Below are 15535 nucleotides of genomic sequence, written 5' to 3'. Positions count from 1 at the left end.
TTGAATATTAAGCACGTACGCCAGTATTAACTTCGATACACTATTGTGGACGTAAAATTACAATCATCTTCGACAGCTATCCATCAATCAAATTGTTCATTCTAGAAACTATTACGCCAAGATCTTGGTACCCTGCGCTCCGATGCAATGCAATGACCACACGCAAAGTGTTTCGGAGGCATGGTGTTTCGTGTTTATATTTCCTGCGATATATTTAAAGATAACTGTCGTGAACCTTAGGGATTGCATCGCTACTTCAAGCGCGAGCCCAGTGACCGCTAAATCTCAATTAAATCGGAGCAATTCCCGCGATCCGTCCACCGTCGGATTAACATCCGAAGTCGCGTCGTAACACTAATCTGCTTAAATGTCGAAAGGAAATGTCAGATTGTAAAGTGCAGGGCTCTGGACAAGGCGTGATGCGGCTTAGCTTGACGTACCTACCGCTTAGAGCACGCTTTCAATCACGCTTTTCTCAATCCTAACATGGCGTTGTGCAATAAAATAGGCTGGTTTTATCCAAGAATAAAGTCTAGATGGCAAGTGCCATCAATGTAATTGACATGGCTATCCTTATACACACTAAGCGGACAAACAAACCATACAAGCTTTCAATGTTTCGATTTAAATTGAAGAAAACTTTTATTGCTTTAGCTACGAATACATCAATGGAAGAATTAATATTTACCTATTCACTAACACATTTTGTTCTAATCAACATTGGATATAAGCCCGGTCTCACGTGGGGGTTGCATAATTGTCTCGCGGATCACCTAATGTCGCTGATTACGAGCGCTGCGATGCTATCGAGGATTGACGCTAAATACGCGCGCGTTGTGACAGCTCCAATATCGAGACAATGACAGACCAAGAGTTGCGTAACTCCATTTACGTCCAGCTTTAACTGTCGCTTAATTTGACAGTGTCTCTGTTGCGGAATTAAAATATAGAGAAAGTCGACCTAAATCGTTCCAAACATTGAAACCATTACCTTTACGCCGAAATAATTATCGTTACATAAAAAGGGATAACTAATTAGTTGATGCAACAGGTTACGTTAGGGGATGACTAATGAATCGTTACGCGGTTTCAGCGGTTACGCGTATATTACCGAATAGTACGTAATATTTCGAAAGCGTAATAGGTAACTATCAAGTAACGTCATGCGAGTCTGAAACCGAAGGTGGAAAATTCACGCTCAGCCGAGCGGCGCGGCGCTCATCCTGCCGTGCCCGACCTATGTGCACTACTCGACGCAGTGCTAAGGCAGTACGAGCCCTATTACAATATACTTTTATTGATACTTTTTAAATATATAAGTAAGTACTGCAATAATACGTCAATGAGTACCGAAACGAATATTCCGACACAAGAAAGAAATATCCATACACAACGGGATTAGTCATTCACTGACAGGAAAGTAATTGATTTTTTACGCCCTACAACAAAATTATAAGAAAAATTTTATTAGGTCGAAACAAAATCTCAAAAAGCCATTATACATTAAAATCACATAAATTACTCTTAAAAAATAAGGAAAGACATAAAAAGTACATTACATTAAAGGCGAGACCGCGTTGATAAATAACCAGTAGGTATGCCGATAAAGATATTGTATAAGATTTTTATAATAGTTGTAAATAATGAAAACGAGATAAACATGTAGCCCGTATTTTTAGAGAAATGCGATTAAGCTGAAAGCAGATTACGTCATCAGGAGAATGCGGCGCGTCACTGGATGGTAAACAATTTTTTTAAATTAACAAAATGAAAATCAACCTCTGTGCTGTGTGATAGTGATTATAATTCCATATACTTAAAACTAAAAATTCTAACGTCGCGGACGATGCGGAACAATTTTGATTTGCTGGCTCCTTAAGAATACCTAGTTATTTTATGACAACTATTTGAAAACACTTACCTATTATGAACGATTTATTCACTAATACTACGTGTAACATTATTAAGTAGGTATTTGAAGTCATTTTAAAGAAACACCGTTACCGAGCTTTCTGTTGAATAATTTTGCAATTTATAATCATTAGGGTTTTTCTGATGCGACAGGGCTTGGAGCCGAGGCGCGGGGGGAGGGTGCTCGCTGAATTGAGACATCTCAACATGTGATTGATTGCGATCGTGATTGGCAACTTCCAACTATCAACATCGCGCATGCAAATTGACAACATCTTTTTTTTCGATCTCATGTTGTGAAATGTTTGGTGGCGGACGAAAACTTCATTACACGAAACGTCTGTTGTGAGAAGTATTCGGCGTGTCTCGTATGACAGCCCTTCACCCGTGTCGGCGGTATCTCGTCCACAACCGCACGCCCCCGCGCCCGCCGCCGCCGCCGCCCCGCCGGCCGGTAGGGCCCGCTTCGAATGCCAACCGTTATAATCCCTCATCGAACGTTACATGTTCAGTGTAAAAGGCATCATTAACGATTACCTTAAAAAGGCAAACCGGAGCAATCATTAAAATCGTAAAATATTGCAAAAACAAAATAAAAGATCGACGTGTCTCGTTACGCGAGTTTCCGTTGCTACGAAAGTGAACACAATGATGTCAGTTAGCGATAAAAACTCTTGTAAAAAATGCTCTCAATGAATAAGTGGCTTCTAGGCATGCACGATACAGTTTAATCGTGGTTTCAAAGTAAGTACACTAAGTAAACAAATGGAGACTGATACCGTTACTTCAAGAACTAATAAAACGCCTTAAGCGGTTTTCGTATCTGAAATACAAGTATATTCACTTTAATTACCGTCTTGTTTTAGTTTATCTTCGATTTTATTTAATTGCTGATTTGATTAGCAATAATAATAAACACAAACGAGTATTTTGGTATAAAAATATAGAAGCAATATACTTCCTAGAAGAATAAGTAAGTAGGTAGGTAGATAATGACGAAAATTGTGTATCTTCGTTAGCATTTTACAATATTTATTACGTGTATCAGCTATGTTGTCAACCGACGCCAGAAAGTTAATCCAGGCAGTAATGATTAATGAAAAGAGTTATTACTTATTAAGATGTGTATGTAAGGAAGACTGTTCGTGTGGGGCGCCGGGCAACCCTTCAAGTGTCGCGGGGTATCACACGACATTGTGCCACTAGCGAGATGATTAATTGCCACTACATTCTGTGATTGATCGACCGTCTCTTACGATATTTTTTGCGTGCAAGAATCTATTTCTTCAGAAACAATCCGTTCAACCCTAGTATAATATTCTTTACTTATCGTTTTAAAATGTGATTTGTCATCTTGGATTGATATGCAAATATTGTAGGTGTTAAAGCGTGCGAAAAGTTTTTGTAGACTCGAGTCTCCGGTTTGGGGAATTGAGTCAGTATTTGGAGCGGTTAATTAGGTATCTGAAATCGGGTGCGTGGTGTCGGCGAGAGGTGCAGACGATGGTATCGCGGCCGCAGCAGCCGAAACAAGGGCGGCTCCGGCGTAATTACAGTGTCGCACACCCCCGCACGCCGCATGCCGCGCGCCTGCCAAATCTCTCTGTTTACCGAAATTCTTTCATACATATCCTTTAACCGCTTTTTGACACGCGAGACGTATTCGCATTGCGTGCGAATTTTAAATTATCAGACACGGCTGATACCTGCAATTAATGTTCTTTTAAACATCTTGTACGGTTATTAATTTTTGCACGTTTATGTAAGTGAGCTAACTATAAAATTTATAAATTGATGACGAAAATACCACAATATTCTTTTTTTGTGTTATTCCTATTGTTGCATGACAGAGCCAAAATTACCTAAGTACCTAATTAATTACTTACCTACCTATTAACTACCTATTTATTTAATTACCTACGACTACTTTTCATTACTTTTTTGTTATTACAACCAACTACTTTAGTTGTTAGCATCAGTATCGTTAACATTTTATGTGCATTATCATTGAGCTTTATTTAGTAACACCTAAGTATTTACAAAAAGTATCAGTATTCCAGTCTCAAATATCGGAATCCTGGTATGTTTTATCTCGTTATTGAAACAGAAGGAATGCTCGTTAAGAATACACGATGTTTGCCGCATTGAAATTATTTTATCATAATACAGCGTAGTTATTGTTTTAAAGGGAGCGATATTATCCGAGCGAGGCGGCCGGCCCTGCTCCCGGGGCGGTCATTGTGTTCCTATATGGCGAATGTCAAAAGCGTCGTCTTAATTATCGGGCGCGGCATACAATGCGGAGTCGATTGCGGCGAGATAAGCTCTCTATACCTATCTGAGTCGTATTGAATGCGATACCACGGCCGGCCGGACTCGCGGCCCACTTATTGCCCAGGGGCACCTCACAAAAGACGGATGGCTTTGTCGCATTTCTAGGCCAGACATCGACTCTAAGACTTACTTTTAGAGTCTTGTATTCCTTTTAAACTGATAGTAATTTAGCAGCCATATAAATAACATATACATGCCATGTCTAACACGAGTAAGCAATAATTATGATCCTCTCCTTTAAAACCGGAAATCTATTGCTACAGCTTTTAACGCTTTGAATTGTATCATAATCAAAATACATAACTAAGCAACTCTTGTAATAACAAACGTCACATTAATATGATTTTACGTAATATATGAACGTCCCTTTAATAATAACTTCAAACGTATGTCGCATTGTATCTTTGATTATTCCGATCTAAGCCATTGAATTGAGATAAAACGTGTTTGAATATGTTATAGCCGCTTGCAAAAAAAAAAACTAAAGAAAATATAATGCATTGAATAACGACTGCATTTCATATACGTGAACCAACTCAGTTAAAGGCAATGACTCATAATAGATTCTCTGTTTAAACAATAACAATAGAGGGACATATAAAAAGAAAAATACTTAACAGGCACCTACAAGATCAATTCCGATTATCTAAACAAGATTGGCAAGATCGGTTACTGGATTTTCTGGTTTTTCAAGAAGTTGATAATTTGTGAAATAATGCAATTTTATTGTATGGAAGTTCTATTTACGATCTAGTTTTCCAGGGAAGTGTCAGGAAACAATAATTGAGGGGATTTCCGATTTCCATGGGAAATTGGACACGTGTGTTTCAATGCGGTTTTATCTTTTGTTTAGATACAATTTTCTCATGGGTTAATGGTTCACCCAGTCACGCTATCTATGTGTCACTCTCTAAGATAGATTAGATTGCAACTGTTACGTTATACCTATAATCTAGACTTGACATACATTAGTCAGTAAGTCAGTAAAACCCAAGGCAGAAAAAAGCAGACATAATTAAGTTCGCGTTTACATTTCATTTTCAATTACATCAAACATACTGGAAAATTTTCGTTGTATGAAACATAAATTGACGTTAGCTCAAAACTCCGTGCTTTTTTGAGAGTTTTTATAACAATGAAATCCTTAATGTTAACAATATTAGCCACTAGAGTTTTTACGAGGGTATTCTGATCACGGGTAACCCTTTTTAGAAATTTGAGCAGTGTTCACGAGATTGTTATGAAAGTAAATATGCGAAGGTGAGCAAGAAGCCCGGGAGCCAGAGAAACCGACACGAGATGCCTGCGGTCGGGACTTCCTTGCAACCTTATTCGGACTCACTCATTCGGATATTAAGTCGATAACACTTATAATGTTGCAATATATGCGTCAAGCTCAACAATTACTGACTTACTGAGGTTCTTTACGATTTCTTCAAAAAAAAATAATTCGTTTTGTTTTAAAAGCTTTTTAGTTCCTTTAAGCAGCCTCATGTATCATGGATCACAGCGGTCTGCATACATCACAATAGTATCAACCAACAAAATACGAATACTCAAGAGAAAGAAGTATAAATGTCCATAAAAGTAAATTACTATGGAGAATAAAAGCCGCTGTAATTAGCCACCTACGGAGCCGAGAACAATTTTAAGTAGCGTAGCATGAAGCATTGCAGATTTTATTGGTCTCCGGTCCGGAATAGGGCGGTAAAAGCGGCTACCGTGCTGGCGCGCGGCGGGAGCCGAGTGGGTGCGCGTGGGCACCTCGTACCGACCAATAAAATTATACGCTTTACATTTCCCTCGTAAATATTGAATACACATCGATTACATTTCCGCACAGGAACAATAATTTTGTACATTCCTACCGCTACATATTATAAATTGAGATGTTCGCCGGGACGCGATGGCGGCAGCGGTAGCGCAACCATACTTTATGATCGTATGTATCTTTAAATTGCGCCAGCGCAGCTTTCTAATATAGGTAAACATCCGGTCAAAGAGACGATAAACGCAGATAAATTCAATTAATTTTAATATCCAATACAAAAGTTTCCACACTAGTGTGTTAATATCAATTTTTTTCGAAAGCTTTTTACTTCATGCTAAAATTAAGAAAGTGTAGAAAATCTAAAATATTAAAGGTAATTAAAGGTGTACGTAAATTGTGTATGTAACGTGGACTGATGTCATTAAGTACTATTAAATACTTGTGTGTATATCTCAGAATATCTAAAGTGTTGCAACTTGGACACTAAGTCTTAGTCTAGGTATATTATGCGACGCGTAAGGCCGGTGACTACAACGATATAGAGATAGCTAAATATTGAAGAGAAGTAGATCACTTACCTTAACAGTCTGATTCTTGAGTGGCTTGTCAGGGTCGTGGACGTACTCCAGGGTAATGCCGTAGAACTGACCCTTGTTGATGTAGGTGATGCGGTCGTCCTCACGCCGCTGGGAGCTGCTGCTTGCCGTCTCCAGGTGGTACTTGAACCCGTACGGAGAAAACCTGTCACAAGAACAGTTGGTCAGTCAGCGGCACTGCCGACACTCAACACCACGTACCAGACACCTTCATGGCTATGCAAGATTAAGATAAAAACTTTAAACACGTAACGCGCAGTAGCACAGTAGGTAAACCGTCGTAAATGTCTGTCGGAAAATAAAATGACCAAAGAGAGCTGGTTTTGTCTGAAACATTTAGAAAAAGTCCGATTTCTTCTCCGAGATACTTATCTAAAGATACACGTTCTCGACAATAAAGTTTCCATGAAGTAAAGCAATAAAAGTGTGCAAAAAGTGGAAATCTTAATTGCTCCGCCAGTAAAGCTTGTCAGCGGCGTCGTTACATAAAGGCGTGGAGATCCAGTTCGCAGTGCGCAATGAAAAACTGTGTTTTCTCGCGATTTCCTGCGCTCGGGATCGGCGGAAGGAAAACCCCGCTAATTTAGCGGTGATCGCGTGTCGCGGCTCGTTAGCGTCGCGGCGCACGGCGCGGGCACGCAGCGGCGCGGGCGCAGCCGCCGCAGCACGCGCCGCTCGCTTGTCGCAGCACGATCTGCGCCCACGCCCGCCTGCCACGCGCAAAGTGAAAACTAACTAGGAAACACCGACATCATTATCAGCTCAGTCCATTGTATTTCTAGTTAACTTATGCAAAGCGATAAATGACCATAAATCCCGATGAAATAGCTTAACCGCTAATAAATCTATTTTGGTATGCAGAAATGTAAGTCTACATCGATCGACTTGCGGTTACACCATTAGTTAGAGCTTATTGAAAACAATTTGGTAAACAATTCCGCTAAACCGAGCTGGTCAGATAAAGGCTGTGTAATGCAAACGCTGGCCGACAGTGACGGATCGGTCGCGGGCGCACTCCTATCTGATGCTCTCTAAGTGATTCCGAGCTCAATTTCCATTTCGACATTGCTCTCCATTGTCAGTTGGACTCTCCTTATCCTTTGTTTATATATATCAGAAGCAAGGAATTTTCTTTATTGAATATCCTGTACTTGTAAGAAAATATCCTTTACTCGTAAAAGTGATAAGAAGTCGAATGTTTTCACTCGAGTATCTATATGACTTCTCCGTATTCAGTAATAAATAACACATTGTTTTCGAATGAGCTTCATTACAAATTTCAGCGTCGCAGTAGCCGAAAAAAGGTACTTCCTGCGTGAAGGCGAGGGCCTTTCATGAATAAATCAATCGCTGAGGCGCGGAAATTGATGAGTGCGCAAAAAGTCGCCGAACGCTGCGACAACAAAGTGGTTGCATTCGCAATAAAAACGCATGCCCCGATAAGAGGACGGCGTCCTGCCGCGCAGCCGCGAGCGTGCGCTTCAGCGCCAAATTAGATGCGCATAAATCCGGCCTTATTTAGGCTCGCCGTAGACGGGACAGGCAGGGCTTTGTTTGATCATAGCTGATCTATAGGCAGGCGGATTATCAGTACTTACTGCAAATCCATAGAAGATATAAAAGAAAAATGAAATTTTTCATGGCAGTCATTAAATACCGATCAGGGTACAGTACAATAATCAGAGTAATATATATATTGATTAATAAAATATATTCGCATATCAGACGAAATTTAGTTAAGTACCTATTTTTCTAAATAGCAGTCGAAACTTGTTGTTAGCATAGGCTATTCCTTATCTTCAAAACTATCACTACAAACTCTATATTCTATCTCGAATTCTTTAAAACTTGATTACTTCTATCGTGGGGAAAATTTTACCCAATCAATGTAAGTATACCCTGGAATAAATGATTTATGTTACTTTTATCTATTAATTACTCCTAACCCAAGGAGAATAGCTTTCGACTATGAAAGTAAGGTAAAAGGCGTTTACGTTGAACTTCATTGAAATTAAAAGATGTTATCTGTGGATACTTATAAGGTAGACATGATAGCATGCTAGAGAGGAGCGGGAGCGCATCACGGCAGGCGGCTACGGCGGTTAATGAGAACGCTTAGCCTGGTAATGGCAGCGAGCGGCGGCTGATTGCCGGGTGCACGCGGCTGCACGCAGCCTCTGACCATCTCATCGCCTCTACGGTACAATTATTCGCCGCTACCACTCCAGCAAACGATCGCCAAGGAAATTGTTCGCGACTACTGGATACCATCACATTTGAACACGCGTTTGAACGATTCCAACACCGATCCCTTATTATACCCTGATCAAAGCTCCAATTATGAAGTGAGGGAAAATAAATTTTACCAAGGCGATAAAACACATAATTGGATTGCCGCTTTCCAACTAATCGTGCAACGGAATGAAAATGTAGCTTCAATGTGGCTCGGCTGTTGCTGAGGAATGCCGTTTAAAGTATACATTCATTCAGCTTAAAGTGGACAGATGTTAGGTTCGCGTGTACGGCGCAATCCTGAAGCATTGCTGTTATATCGCTCCCACACTTAAACCTCCGGTGATCAACGTTATGGCCGCTTGTAATAACTTTACAGCTTAATAGTGCCTATCACTGTAAGTCAATTATTTCAAAACAGCTTAAATATGTTAATGCTACCTTCAATTAGATCCCATTTTTCCAATGGAAAAAAGAACAGGTAGGTTTTAACGTGCTAATCGCGCCGCATACGTTGTTGATTAAGTTACTGCCTTTTAAAAGCTCATTCCTGCGTCGAGTGAGCATTCAAGTAAATAACATGGCCTTTGGAGGTATCGGTTGAGCATTCGTCGGGTACTTAACTGGACGGTAAGTAATAGTCCAAACATTTGTGAGGGCGTCGGGAGCGCGGCGAGGGCTGGTGGCACAAGCGCAGGCGCGGCGGGGTCGACTCGGTAATTTAAGACGGTAGAAGCGACCGAACTATTTGGGCCAAATGCAAGCAAGTAATTATCGAGATAATAATGCTAATGCACTTATCATGTCGACGACTGCTTCCGCCGCGTGTCGCCGCCGTCGACTTTACTCGTATTTGACGATTGCTTCCAACAGTCTCCAAAGTAATGTGCACTTTGTTTACTATCATTTATAACTTATTAGTATGACATAGATAACACAAATAAATAATCCATCTTTCCGACTTATATTCGTAAAGAACGTCAATCTCTGAAGTAACTACTAACATTTTCAATAAGAGAGTCCATACTTACGTTTCCTTATCTGCAGTCCACGTAATCGTTTGCGTGCAAATGAATTTGTTTCATTATTCAATGGTTACTCAATAAGGTGCGTGCGAAATGTTCATTATACTACTTTTGTATAAAATCTATCAGACATAAGACAATATTTTTGCACTTACGGCGGGCTTGCTTATTGATATCAAGTACTCTTTATTTATAATTGTTAAATATCTTAAGTAATAAGCTAAATATAAGTTACTTATAAACAACTGTAACTGTGGAATGATAATTTATAATTAAGGTAATTTATTAGTCATTCACGTAACTAATTAGACTTGTTTTGCTTCTAATAAAATGCTTATTTATAACCTTTGCATATTTTGTTTGGACTGATTGTTTAAACTAGTTGGATGCCTTTATGGGAATTAAGTTTTACTTTTTACACGACTACTATAAAGTAAATAGGAGGTTATGTTATATGTTTGATCGCTATGTATTACTTACACCTAATTTCTAAACCTCTTATTAGACTTTGACAAATTATATATCACTAGAAGCGTGTTGACTGTCCGCTAGTTATTCTTACATGTTATGATTCGATGTCGCACTAAATTCAATGTAGCTCTAGCCTTTTAACGCCGAGATTTTCAGACGCAATAGTTAAACAATGGGTTTTGGATTATAAAAGAACATTCGATCTTACGACTTTAGAGGACATAATTGATAAATTAAAAAATATTTATCCTAAGGTTATCGTTGGATATCAAAAGAAAAGGTTTAATTAGCATATTTCAAATATATACATTCTGCCCGCTTTTACCCGCAGCTTTGCTTGATAATTACAGTTAATTGAAAACATAACAGTCAGACATGATCCAAATCCGATCAACTTTTATCTCCCTTTACTTAAAATACATAATGCAAGCACGTTATCTCAATAAATAACACAACATAAAATATAGTGAATAGACTAATAAAAAAATACATTTAATAACTAAAATATCTTTTGTTATCGTTCGTTATTTTAAAATACTGTAGTCAATGAAAAAATCCAAAAGATAATATATGACCCTTTTAATAAAGAAATTAAGGTATCATCAATTAACATACCCTTTTACAGGTATATTCAACGATCACGAAGTACAATTTAGCACCTCTTCAAAATATCCCGTTGGAACAACAACGTTAATGAACACAGCTGCTCGGCCTTCTCTGTAAACATTTTACTCCAAAACCGTCCACGACTTATTGTATTCCAAACTTGTGTTTAATCAAAAATGTATAATCATCTGTCTTAAACGATTATTATAATTATATTCAAGAATAAATTTGTTTGCGAAGAAATATATCATTTGAAATATTAAAAAATAATAATTGCTCTGATTGATCGTGATGGATTTTTTTGTGTTTGTTATTTTGTACAAATAAATAATGGGTTGTCAGGATTTTCGTCAGTACAACATACCAGCGTGTGTCTCTAGGTTTTTCCTAGAAGGTGTGTTATGAGCGGGGAGGTGCGAAGTGCTCGGTCAACAGTTCGCTGGAGCCAGCAGCGTACTCACATTACTTATGCAGGGAAACGGTTTGATCAATTGTTCCATGTTTATCCAAAACATTGACACCAATTTGGTAAATTGTTCGTACTTCCACCTTTTTAATTTTCCACTTTAAACCCTTGCGTTACACAAGTGCCGTTAGTTACTCGATATTGCTTCAGCGGCTTCCCCTGTTTTTTTATCTACGACAACTAAAATACCATTCAATGAAATATTGGCACTTTGTTCGTCAACAATTATATGAAAAAACCCGATGCCGCTGGTCACATAAATCTAGTCCGTCAGATTGATATATGGTTTAGCGTGAAAACTTACTTTGTAGAGATCCTTTATTGATGCGCTACCTTTCGAATAGGTACTTAAAAGTTTCACAATTTATGTAATTAAATACAAGTCCAGTAGGTTAGGTACAACTGTCAAACAACTGATAATATACAATACTATGTAAGTTAAAGCTAATGTATTGTTTTATAGAACTCAAAATATATTTATCTCCTATCAACAAAATAGACGTGTTAGGTTTAATCATATTGTCAAAAATATGATTATTGTTTTGTCAATCTTAAACGAACAAAAGAATGTCAGATGGCAAAAATACTTTTTAGATAGGAGAATATATCTATAAATATAAAAAATATCAATCCTACAAGTTACCGGGTGAGAGCTAGGTATTTGTGTATCTTTCGGCAAAATAAACAAAAAACGAGATTTCCATATAAAAATAATGTTTTGGATTGTAATAGGTAGGTAAGTAAGTATATTTCATTATACGTACCTCAAAAATAAACCGTAAATCATAAAGGCACGTTCGGTTATTTAATTTGAGAATTTTATACATTCGCTGTAATACCTACTGATTTTTGTTCTCGATAATTGAAATTGATATACGTACTGACGTATCACCAAAATAGTGTTGATTTGCAGACGAGGTAAAATTTAATTTGATAATGTGGCATTTTAAATTTGAAAGTGAAAAACATCACATTGCTATAGAATAAATAACAACACCGCGTAGGTAATACGGAAAGGCAAGATTTAATTTAAAAAAATATATGGTGTTACTAAAAAAAATACTAAATTCAGTCTTCTTCTATCGTGTGAGTTGTGAGGTGGATTACAACCCTGGTGTCAACGTTATTATTGAGCCGCCAAAGGCCCACCCAACGATTACTCACTTACATCAGTACGTAGTAACCGGGACCAACGGCTTAACGTGCTTTCCGAAGCACGGATCGTCTTACTTTCGGACAATCAAATGATCAGCCTGTAATGTCCTAACCAAACTAGGGATCACAAAGTGGTTTTTGTGATATGTCCTCACTGGAATTCAAACCCGGGACCTCCGGATCATTAGCCCAACGCTCAACCTCTGGTCCACAGAGGCAGTTTTTGAATTCAGTAAGTAAAATTAGTACTACCCACTGGGAAATCCACACAAGAACTAAGTACATCATCATCATATATCAAGTGATACATCATCGCTTTTAGGCGCCTTTTTTCGAAAAATCGTTTTCCGATGTGATTTTTGTTATCAACGCCGAAACAGACTCGCTAATTCAAGGCAGGTAAAAGTTAACGAGCTTTTCCAAAAGATGCTTACAAGGTTTCACTATAAGCTACATGAAGAACTACATGAGTACATGAATAATAAAATAATAATAAAATAGTTCAACATGAAGAGTTTTATTACTTACAGTTTGGCGATTTGTATCTTGTCTGCGTCATTTTGACGTCCGAAGTCGTGCCAGGGGCGCGTGCGCGGCGCCTGCGCAGGCGAGTGGTGCGCCGAGGGGGTGCCGCGGCCGTCCTCCCCCACGCTGGACTGCTGGCAGATCACCGTGTAGTCGAACGACTGTTGGGATCATCAGCACGGATTACACTACAGTTGACCATATAGGTTTTGAAGGAAATCAAAGAATTTGTAGAACGGCAGGGGTGTTTGTGAATCTTGACCGATAGAAATCCTATGCTGTTGCTATCAATAATTTACCAAGGCTTGCATGTTCAATGAATCGTGTACGTTGGGATTTTAATTGTGATAGAAACTGAACTGATGAGGTGGTAAGGCCTCAGCTCTAGATGGTGTGCGTCAAGCTAGCGGCCTCAAAAAAAAAATGGGCACGAAAAAATAATTTGACCATACCAAAAAATAGTACTCTTATTGAAAAAAATAGTACCTGTTGTAAAAAAATTAGTACCATCACGGTTCTGGATTTATAGCCATGTTTTATTGCACTTGCTAGCTTGACGGTGAGCGAAATTTGGCGAGAGTTAACGACAAGGTCTTTCGCTTTGATTTAAACGCCAAAAAATAGTATCGAAATAGTACTCACCCCCTGCAAAATACCGAAAGTAGTACTTCAACGGTTCCAAAGTTATAAAGGTAGTTCTTTGATCCCGCTAGCTTGACGTTTTGAAAATACCTATTATCTTGGGAATGCTTGCATACTTCAGTTTGTAACTAATGTCAATAAACTCGTATGAAATAGTACTCCCTACCATCATAATTTGGACCTGATTCTCTTTGTAGAAATATGTCAAAAAGTCATTATAACCTATGTCATACATTTATCAAGACAAGTACAGTCGCGAACAAAATTATTACACATGGTCAAGAATGTTGTCAGATTTCAGTATTTTTCCCCATTTTTGGGTAAAAATTGGTGAAGTGCCAGGGTTGTTAGATGAAAGTAATATCATTGTTGAAACTCTTTGAGTTATTCTACAAATACTGCAAATTGTTTATTAACAAACACTTCGATCCGTAACAAATTCAACATGAAGGTATAAATTATAAAATAAAACAGCAGATTAAAAATGTATTATGATGTATTAAAATCACAGATTGTTTTCGATAAGAACTAGACCCATGCAGCCATTTTCTATTAAAATTAGTGCATATGGGTGTATGCAATAGGAATTTTTTGTAATAGCAGCACTGAAGTGCAAAGAAATGGTAGGGTAGACCTCCAAAATGGCAATACTTACGAATAAATTGTGAAGTTATGTAATTGTCTACGTGACTGTATCAACAACAAATGTATGGCATAGGTTATGATGATTTTTTAACATTTCTACAAAGAGAATCGGATCAAAATTATGATGGTAGGGAGTACTATTTCATACGAGTTTATTGACATTAGTTACATACTGAAGTATGCAAGCGTTCCCCAGATAATAGGTATTTTCAAAACGTCAAGCTAGCGGGATCAAAGAACTGCCTTTATAACTTTGGAACCGTTGAAGTACTACTTTCGGTATTTTGCAGGGGGTGAGTACTATTTCGGTACTATTTTTTGGCGTTTAAATCAAAGCGAAAGACCTTGTCGTTAACTCTCGCCAAATTTCGCTCACCGTCAAGCTAGCAAGTGCAATAAAACATGGCTATAAATCCAGAACCGTGATGGTACTAATTTTTTTACAACAGGTACTATTTTTTTCAATAAGAGTACTATTTTTTGGTATGGTCAAATTATTTTTTCGTGCCCATTTTTTTTTTGAGGCCGCTAGCTTGACGCACACCTCTAGATGTACCTACGAACTCAGCTTGGTTTCCAAACATTAGGTACTAACTACACCAGCGTTTGAGGAAATACTGATGAACTATGAGGAAAACCATAAAAAATGTTTTTAACTAAAAATCTCTTGTAGAGTTTGATAGATGTATATTCCCTTACTATGCACAAAATAAATGAAAAAGCGGGGTCAAATGAAAAAGTGCTGGAAAGAGTTGAAGAAAAGAGAACCATATTGAAGACTATAGAGAACCGGAGAGGAAATATGATTGGCCACCTGATACGACACGATTCATTTATAACAAACATTATAGAAGGAAAAATTGAAGGGAAGAGAGGAAGGGGTAGACCTAGGATAACATTTATGAAACAAATAAAAGAGAAGGTGCAGGTCGTGTCGTATCGGGAGGTGAAGGTTTTGGCGGGAAGAAGAGAGGAATGGCGGTTACTCCACCGACAAGAGCGCAGCTCTTAAATAGAGAGAGAGAGAGATGTTATGCACAAAACTACAAGTACCTTTCAATAAGTAGTTAGTTCACATTGCAATCGCTATTTAGAAAAAGGTTCTAACGAATTTGACAAGCATCACAGAGTAAAGTTATTTTGTCAAATGTACGTC

General features: G+C 38.2%; 1 protein-coding gene across 1 annotated transcript in view; it reads right to left on the bottom strand.

The window, feature by feature from the left end:
- LOC126375451 (protein grainyhead) overlaps nt 1-15535 on the bottom strand; it is a gene marked incomplete at its 5' end in the record, with an annotated part of 97715 nt that overhangs the window by 22732 nt on the left and 59448 nt on the right. The window contains 2 exons of the mRNA XM_050022380.1: nt 6595-6757; nt 13096-13253. Of these exons, the coding sequence (XP_049878337.1) occupies nt 6595-6757; nt 13096-13253 (321 nt within the window). The remainder of the gene's footprint in view (nt 1-6594; nt 6758-13095; nt 13254-15535) is intronic.

Source organism: Pectinophora gossypiella, chromosome 2, assembly GCF_024362695.1.
Source record: "Pectinophora gossypiella chromosome 2, ilPecGoss1.1, whole genome shotgun sequence".
NCBI classification, from domain to species: Eukaryota; Metazoa; Arthropoda; class Insecta; order Lepidoptera; family Gelechiidae; genus Pectinophora; species Pectinophora gossypiella.
The sequence above is the reverse complement of the archived record's forward strand: the minus strand, read 5'-3'. Positions and strand labels throughout refer to the sequence as shown.